Source organism: Diorhabda sublineata, chromosome X (genome assembly GCF_026230105.1).
Source record: "Diorhabda sublineata isolate icDioSubl1.1 chromosome X, icDioSubl1.1, whole genome shotgun sequence".
Taxonomy (NCBI): Eukaryota; Metazoa; Arthropoda; class Insecta; order Coleoptera; family Chrysomelidae; genus Diorhabda; species Diorhabda sublineata.
Window position 1 is genome coordinate 16,412,162 of NC_079485.1, and position 9,878 is coordinate 16,422,039.

Consider the following 9,878-nt stretch of genomic DNA (forward strand, 5'->3'; position numbering starts at 1 on the left):
TACTTTCTTTGTGTAGTAACTTTTTCTATTTCTGCTGTCTCATTCGCAAACGAGTAACCAAGTTGTAGCCCAAGTTAAAGAGCAATGACTAAAATCTTCACAAATTTCCCAAACTGTATTCAATCTTTTCAAGAAGTAACTTCAAGTTCTCGAAAGTCTCTTTCATATTAGGACTATGGAAAACCATTACTGAAGGACATTTGTTTTCATTGTATAGCAACACTGCTTTCAAGCTAGTTTTTGAGCAGTCAATGAACTATCGCCAGTGACTTGGATCATATTCGAAATTCAATGAACTCATCACTACAGGAATATTATTACAATATAATAAATAATCTGTTTTGGAGAAAGTAGATTTTATTTCATCGTCACGATGTGGGAAATAAAAATTTTTGTATCAGTAGAAATTAAATTCCAATCATTTAATCTAGACCCCAAAAGCTTAGCTTGTTTTTTAGACAAATTCAAATCACGTACTAAATCGTTTAAATCACTTTGTAACAATAAATGTGGTTATTTTGAAGATGAAGGTTCATAATTTGGCTCACTCTCTTGAGATACCTTATCGGGTTGACTAAGAACAAATTCCTGAATAGAAAGAAAATCCTGACTTTCTGCTTGATTTGGCTGGTTTTAGCACCGGCAGTTCGGTACTATGTAGGATTGGATAGTGTGTTTGGACATGGATGAGACGACTTCTGTTCCGTCCAAATCATTAGTATACCAAAAGACAAATGTCTAAATTATGTTTAGCTCAACCTAATAGGATACGAGTTACAGAGCCCAGGATTTATCTTAGTGGCGCAGAGGGAAACGAAAATAGTCTTAATAGCGTAAATGTTCGACGCTGAGATGTAAGAGTTAATTCTTCACACACTTAACAAAAACTGTCCAATGTAACAAACGTAATTTAGTTAAATGTAATCGCTAAACTTAAATTATCAAAAACACATAAATGAGGTCAGAAAAGAATATAGCTGTCACAAAAAAATTGGATGTGACTGAAGCAAATAATAAGTTTTTTTTTTAATGAGGGTATATCAAAACAAATAAAAATCATCACAAAGTTTGTGTTACAAAAACAGTGTATAGCAGTGTATAATCAGTCACGATGACTATTCTAATACAAAATATACTATTAATAGTTTATATTTATTTGAATACTTCCTTAGTTATATTTATGAGAACTAAAGCTTTAATGATTTTAAATGAACAGAGCAATAGCATGCACTAATCCATCATTAATGATCGCAAGAATATAACTATGTTCTTAGTTGCTTTGTTTTTCTTCAATTTCGTTTCTCTTTGTTTTAGGTATGGTTCAAAAACCGTCGAGCAAAATGGAGAAAACGTGAGAGAAACGCAATGAATGCCATGAACGCAGCTGCGGAATTCAAAACTGGTTTCGGTACTCAATTCAACGGTCTTATGCCAACAATAAGCGACGATAGCTTCTACTCCTACTCCACATACAACAATTGGGCAACTAAAGTACCGAGTCCTTTAGGAACTAAACCACCATTTTGGCCGGTAGTTCCTACGAATCATCACCAAAGCCCTGTGAATTGTTTTAACGCTGCATCTTCCGTAACAGGAGCAACAATGAGTGGCGCGGTCAGTAGCATGCTTCCAGGCGCCATGGGCACGGTGATGACATCAACGACTCCCGGAGCTGTGTCGGCGCAACCCTGTCCTTACACTACTCCCGCAAATCCTTATTCTATGTATCATCACAGAAGTGCAGCTGAACCTTGCACAGCTATGTCATCTAGTATAGCTTCGTTAAGACTAAAAGCTAAGCAACATACTGGATTTGTGGGGTATTCTAGTGTAAGTCCTGTTCGATCATCGTCGACAGGTTTATCTGCTTGTCAGTATGCAGGTAGTGGGATAGGTGTAGGGGAGAGGCATGGCTGAGAGCAGGAGGTGGCCCTTGTGGCCCAACTCAAGCACGAAGACCAAGACGATTGAAGTTACAGTGACCTACGGACATGGTATTGAAGTTTTTAATTATTCTGGACGATATAAGCAATATTCAATACATTAAAATGAAAAATTAGCAAATACGGCACTTGAAAAATCGTTATTTGAAATATTTTTCGACCAAATTTATGAATTCTAACATTTGGCTTTACGTTACCATTTTAGAGGGTGTACCAAATGCCGGTTCACTCGAATTTGAAAGTTATGTTATCAGTATTTGCCGATATTAACTACTTTAAATTAACACAGTGATTGAGACAGAATCAACTGGTTAAGTGAGACTATTTTTTCTAAGATAGGTTCTATCAAAGTAGCATAATACATAGTCGTCTGAAACGATTTATTTTGATCTGGAAAATATAATCGTGGACTTCATCTTAGTTTGGAAAGAGCCATTCCAAAGAAACTTAATGTTATGGTAATCTAAGGTCACGACAGACCAGCGAAAAACAATATTAACAAGTTAGATGCCAGGTAGTACTTGGAAAGCTTAAAAAGCCAATACAAGTTGATGCATACAAATATAACAAATAAAAAAAAAGTATCACGGTTCCGATTGCATTTGATTGAAGTTCAGAATGTTTAGAAGGTGTAAAAATTTCAAGCTCATTCCCGTTTTTTCGGAAATATTTATTATGAAATAAGAAAAATTAAAGGGTCACCGGAATTTCGAAGTTTTGATCAAATTGTGTAAATATGTAAAAACTATAGTTTGATGTCATGTGTAAAACAATTGAAATGAGAAATTTTGAAATCTTGAAAGACGCATTCTTAGTTTAATTTTCAACTTGAGTCTTCCATATGAATAGCCTAACTTGAAAAAAAATCACAATTCACAAGTAAATGAAATGAAATTTACAATAGTACCTTGGAAGGAATCCAGAGATGGGTAATGGAAAACATTTTTTATTATAGTGTTTTATTCCTTATTATGGAACTATCCACTTATTTTGGTCATATACATTGATTTTAAAATAAAAATAGTGATTTTTGGTCATTAAAATACAAATTTAAATTTTATTATGGAATTTTTCCATTTTTTCAGAAATTTTAGTGAACAATTTCCATATTTTTCTTATTCTATTTATTCAAAAGGCCTTTATTAATAATTGATCTCTTCAGCAAGCTCTTTGAGACCTTGGTAAAACCATTCTTTGGGCAAAAAATTGTCGAACTGCATTTTCAACATCTTATTTCGATTCAAATTTTTTTCCACGCCATGGATCCATGGATAAATAGTAATCTGAAGGTGCAAGATCTGCACTAAATGCTGGATGTGGTAGGAGCTCAATATCTCCAATTTCTTTTATCTTATTCCGCGTAACTTTCGCAGTATGTGATTTTAGCATTGTATTGCTGCAAAAAACCCGCTTTCAGTTGACTAAACCTGGATATTCCTCCGGTATAATCTCATACATTCACTTTAGCTGTTTACTTCATACCTCGACATTGATAGTTTGATCATCTGAAATGATTTAGAAGCACAATAAACCTTCAAAATTCCACCAGACAACAATAAGACTTTCCGCTTGAATCAACCTCTCTTTTTTGTCTTAGTACCGATTGGCGCCAAATTAAACGATCATCTTTCGACAAGGCAAGGAGCTGTTTAAATACCTCTATATCTTTTTTATGTATAAAGTAAGCACAAGAGGGTAAACCCTATTACATTCTAGTAGTTCGAGTGATGCCTGCCGTGTGAATATTGATATTGAACTTCTGTAGACTATAGTGTTTGGTAAAGACGTGCCCTGGTAGCTGATTTCACAAGCTCGCACTTCTCCAAAAAAAGGATTCCCAATAAATTGAAATTATGGACGTCTGCAGGCGAAATCGCTGCTTATAAGCCACGTCTGCCTGTCCATTAGTACTCCCAATACTGCTTTAGGTGGGTTTATGTTACACAGCTCGGAAGAGTATCTGCCGTGATAGTATCGGTATTAGCGACATTTCTTCTATGCACTAAACTCTCAGCTCTGGTTCACGAATTGCTCTCTTCTGTATTGAGTCGAGCATCTTCAAGGTATGCTTGTGAGCCAAATTCCAAATATGCGAGCAATAGTATAAAGATATACGAATTTAGGCCTTGTAGAGGATTAGAAGCTGTTGCGGAGTATATAGCTTTTTGGTCTTCAAGAGGGGTAAGTTTTTGTGAAGCTGCTTCAGCTAATCGGTCACATGACTATGCTAGGAAATATTGCCCTCAACCTCAACATCCAACAGGACAGGACCAAATCCGGAGACTCGCAGTGCTAGCTTTCTTCGTAAAAACAGCAGCCTTCGTCTTTGCAGCAATAAACTCAATCAGATTGCTTCCACCCCACTCGAAATGCTGTCTACGAATTTGGGTGTTAGCTGAGTTTATTTGAGCGGCTGATTTAACTTACGACACCAGTCTGCTACCGTCGGCGTAACTTTAGATCGGGTTTGAAGTTTTGTCGAGTAGATCGTTGATGTACAAAAGAAAGAGAGTAGGTGAATTCCCGGGGGCACCACCGTTGAGCTCAAACCTTTCTGAGGTGGTCCATCGATAGTGATCCTGATGGATCGGTCTTTGAAAATTATTTTAGAGTACACTTAACATTCATAATTACACCAACACACAACAAGACTTTCCCCTCTCTTTGCTATGGGTTCTGATAATCGTCCTTTGTCTAACTATTGAATTTTCCCGTTTCATCACAATACGCCAATCGGAAGGTTGACGATCTGTTTACATACATCTACTGACATTTCGCATGAATCTCAGTTAATTCGATAACTTTTGTAGATATTACATAATGATTTTAAATGGTGACGTATGGTTGGTATTCTACCGCTTCCCTTGTAACCACAATATTCCACGCAGGTCACCTCTATTAAAACGATTAAACCAACGATGTGTTGTTCGCTCATTAGCTGTGTCTTTCCCTTCAATTTTACATATTTTCCTTGCTGCCACGGCTTGAACTTTTGAAACTAGTCTTAACAAGTTAAAAATTGTCGAATCGAGGCATAGGCATTTTCATATATAAAATTATCTATGCGACAACGTCTGTAATTAGCATAATTATCAGCCAATTTCAATTATTAAATTTTCTATTAAATGTTAGGTTTTGTTACTTTAACCTGGCAATGACAATGAGAGCAAAAATAATTCCTTTAATAACTGCCGTTACATCAAAACTACGCACAATCCAATTGTGAGCATTGATGGAGAATATCATTTATTAGTGTTATTTTGTTATAATAAGTTAATTTTTCTTTGGTTTTCCATTTGAGGTAATAAAACTATCAAGAAACAAAATATTATTATCCTTTCAAGCTCTTCAGATCGATAACCCTGTAGTACTGAATATTTCTCGACGCGTTGTAAAGTGTTGGAAAGAGTGAATAACTCCAATAGATATTTCACGTGTTCATAATTCCAATGTCATTGTCAAAATGAAATCCTCCCCATTTACTGTGGTTCAGCTAATAGCAAAGTTTGGATAATCTTGGAAAACTGCGTAAGTACAAAAGCATATCTATCATTATTGAAATATTTGGTGTAATGAAAATATGTGCGCTGATTAACACTAACAGTTTATGCTGACACTATAACAGTTTACATTGGCAGTGTCAGAACTCATAATAAAACTATGCTTACTGCTCAAACTAACAATTATGATGAAATAGATATTTCCATGATGTACCAATGAGCGGGATGTTATAGAAACTGTCAAATTACACATCCAAATGTTGACTTTTACTTTCGAGCTCCGTCGACTATAATATGCGGGTTCAAACTTGCTATATGGAAATGTGTTTATTATTATATTTCTGGCGAAATTTTATTTTAGATTAAATTTGGTACACAATGGAAAATTGGTAGTTGAGTTGTCAATCATCTACATTTGACACGACACACGAAGGAAAGCAAAAAATAGTAATTTCTAGACTACCATCATTTTCGATATTATCAAAAAAGTTCTTCTAAAAAAGTTATTTTGAATTAGAAACAGTATTTAGATTTGATCTATGATTTCGTTTGTAGAAAATGGTTCCGATTTTTACTATAGTTCTCCTACTAGTTCACATATTAGGATTTACGTTCTTGAGTAACTAATAACTTGACAATTGCAGAAGATGCATATCGTAATTTCCTCCTCTATTCCACAGAAACTACCTAGAATCTTTGCGTTTCTTTTCCTTACCTACAATATGTCCGTCACCTAGTTTGAGAGGTTCGTCTCATCTAAAAAGATTGAGCTTGTTTGCATCCACATAGCGTTGGATCCTGTCAAGGGGTCTCATAAAGATTATATTTTAGGAAGGAAATCCCTCTACAAATTGCTAAAAATGTATTACTTTTGATGTTTAGACGTTTTAAAGCTTGAAACAGTAAACAATATGCGTTATAATAATATAGCAATTAGCAAACTAAAGATTTGATGACAACTCTCTTCCATGGAGAAAACAGAAAAGTCAAGAAATATTTATTATACTTCATCCGGAAAATCTCACATAAGTAAATGTAGGACGAATGTTTTGAAAACACGAGATCTATAGACAATAACAAAAAACATACTAGATAAGAAACACTGGACCATGAATCACAAAAAAAAATTTTATCAGCGGTAACTGAGAATGAAGAGTATATAAATGAGTAGATACTCAATCCTTCAGTTTTTTTTATATTGAGTTATCTTGAGGAAAACGTTTATGCTTGTAGACCATTTGAAAATATCGATATATTTTTCAAAATGTTTTCAAATTTAGATTTCTGATCTCAAATACTAGTTTCCCCAATTTTTATTAAGAATAAAATTGTTGATGGATGGATGTTAAACCATTTTCTATGTATGGACTTATTTATGAAACCCTGTATATTTATTTCCAATGACTGTATGTGTAATGTAACATTTTATTTATTCAGAAAATGACATTCAAGGCATATCTTTTATATAACATAAAATTTAAGTATTAATATACGTAGAAAACTACCCTGTTAATAAAGTATCATTTAATACTGATCAATCATTTTTTATAGATTGACGTCGGTAAAGGATTTTATTATGCCGTTAAAAGATATCTTCTCAAGATTACAACAATTTCTTATCAACACAAAAAATTGATAATCTAATCAAAAATGGATTATTTTTATGTCTTTATTGTATTATTTCTAAGATAATTTTCAATTAAAGACCAATTTGAAAGTTATAAAATACACTACAGAAAATTTTTTTAAATGATCATTTATTAGTAAATTTAGGAAAGCAGAAATGAATAGATATTTAAATCTTCAAGTTAAATACTATATAAAAAGCTTCCATTTTTATTTAGTATCATATTCTGCCTTAATTACTACCCTTATACTAAATATCGTGACAATTATTGAGAAATCTAAATTATTAAAAACTAATCTTGGCAATGACTTGGATTTTGCCTTGTTGGTATTTGTGTTCATGCTGTAAATAATATTTTAGAAAATTCTCTGAAAACACAGTACACAACAAAAAATATGTAATCATATCACATAAATGCCAACCCATCGTACTGTAGATAGATAAAAACATTTTTATTCAATAATTATAAATTTATTTTATTATGGTAGAGTTGCTCAAATATTTTTTTTATTTAAGATAATGCAAAAAGTTTGAATGTTTTATACATCAATAATAAACAAACAAACTCCTTGCACTACCTTGATCTAGTACAAATATAAAAAATAACCATTGTTATTGTGCCAAATGTTTTCAGATTTATCCAAAGACTTTAATTTGAATTGTTTAACGCATTTTGATTATTTTTATATGCTGCGGTCGATATTTATGAAGTATATTAGCACTTTAATTCGATTTTAACATGTGGTTTATTCATAGATTACACTTTCTGAATAAAATGCCCCCTTTTCAAGTCCCTGATATGTAAAATAAACAATAGAGAGAAGAAGTAGCATGAGTTAACACATTTACTAAGAATGGGTTACCCGTGTTATCCATTCGCAGTCACCTTGGTTGTCGTAGCCTATAGAGAATATACAGAATTGGATTATCCTTCAGGCATCGCCGGCTTCAAAGCAAAACTCTTCCACTACGTGAAATCCTAGGATTATCTTCTTTGAGTTAATAAAAGCTAGACTAATTCCAATTTTCCTTCTCAATTGCACAGAGTCTTGCCTGTCTATGATAACGAAATTCCACGTGCCCTCTAATCTTGACCAGATTATCGGCAAATTAATTGCTCCTGAGTCCTTTATATTAAGAATCCAGAATAGCTCTATTGCCTAGCTTTCCTAAATTCGTGGCACAGTAAATGTGGTAAAAACCAGTTAAGACTTAAGCAAATATATATTTTACAATACTTTTTTGGTCGTTTTGCGAAAACTACTCCCGCTTCTCAATAGCATGAAAAGTTAGAAAAACATTAAAATCACTGGATCCAGTGCTAGAGATATTAGAGGAGTGAAAAGTAAAAAACATGTCCTGCGGAGAAGAGGAAGGGAAACTTTATAACTGTTCATGTACAGACCTCGAAGACCAAAAGCCTTGGTAGCAGAATGAGGTGAATTTTACAAAGTTAAGCCATGGTTTTTCAGTGAATTTGATAAGGTGGAGCTTGCGGTTGCTAAATGGAAGGGAATTGAAATTATTGGTGCATATGGTTGGACTAAATAAATTGAAACAATTCTTCAAGTCGTTACGCATTCACTTTATTATTCTGGAGAGGTGAAACCTGATCATTTTCGATTTCTAATATTCCCAGTTTATTATTCATATTTTACAATAAATCCCGGCTGTTAAGCTGAAGCTTTGAAGGGGTAGTTAAAATCTGAAAGAGGAGTATATAATTTTGTTAAGAAAGAGTAATATGATCAGAAAAACATCAATATAATCAATATATTCAATGAAGATGGACCGCACAGTAGAATGGTCTCAGAATTATAAATAGATTCCATATTGATGGATATAATCTCAATTAAGTACCAATTTTATGGTTTCAATTAAATATTCGTAGACTTTTTCCTTTGGTGATATTATTGATTTATAAAGTTTTTCTTCAGTTTCGTGTTTATACCTCGTATTGTTAAAAATTGATTTTGTATCAAGTTCACATATTCACGTTAATATTTTGATTTCGTCTACCTTGTTTTCAAATATTCTCCTTTCTAATAAAGACACCTTTTGTTTAATTTATTTTTCTTCTATCCATACATTGTATTACTCCTCAATATGTCAAATACATCATGGTCAGCCCCTCCCATAATAAATTTCAGTATTATTATATCCTTAATTGAAGTAACATGAAATTTGTTCTAAACAGACCATTCTCCTAACTTACAAATCATATTTTTCGAAATGTAAAATGTAAATAATCATTCTGTACGAATGCATAATGGTTTTGTTTCTTTTGTGATTGTAAGGGGCCCTTTTTGCAGGCTCCATGTACAAAGGCTGCAAAGTGCAATGTAAAATTATGTCGTAGATATGTTGAATGAAACGATGAATGAATGAAAAAAAAAATAAAGAAAGTTTGTTATTTCATTATTTATATTATATAAAATAGGACATCTAGAGATTTCCAAAAAAAAAATGAAAATCTATCGTACCTTTTATTCGATTATACTCTGAATATCGTTTGTAATTGTTCAAAAATTTTCAACCATCTAGTCACAATAAAAATATCCATATCAAAATAGTTTTTTATTTATCTCCTCACCAATTTACCAATTTAAGAGAGGAAGATTCTCAAATACTGGTAAAAATCAATAAGCTCTTCAGCGGACTGCAGGACTACAGCCTCTGAGGCAACTTACTTAAAATTTATCGTTTACTGCGTTATTGATTACAAAAGCTTCTCCGTCGAACTTTATAGTGTTCAATTTTATTGTGATGCTTGCAAATTCAGTATATAGCCCCACAGGACTTCAGTTA

The 9,878-nt window shown here is 33.0% G+C and overlaps 1 protein-coding gene across 1 annotated transcript in view; it reads left to right on the forward strand.

Moving 5' to 3' along the window:
* Positions 1 to 9,640, forward strand: part of LOC130451477 (pituitary homeobox homolog Ptx1) — a 71,111-nt gene extending 61,471 nt beyond the window's left edge. Inside the window, exon 5 of the mRNA XM_056790509.1 lies at positions 1,315 to 9,640. Within this exon, the coding sequence (XP_056646487.1) occupies positions 1,315 to 1,917 (603 nt within the window). The 3' untranslated portion in view covers positions 1,918 to 9,640. The remainder of the gene's footprint in view (positions 1 to 1,314) is intronic.
* Positions 9,641 to 9,878: the final 238 nt, after the last annotated feature.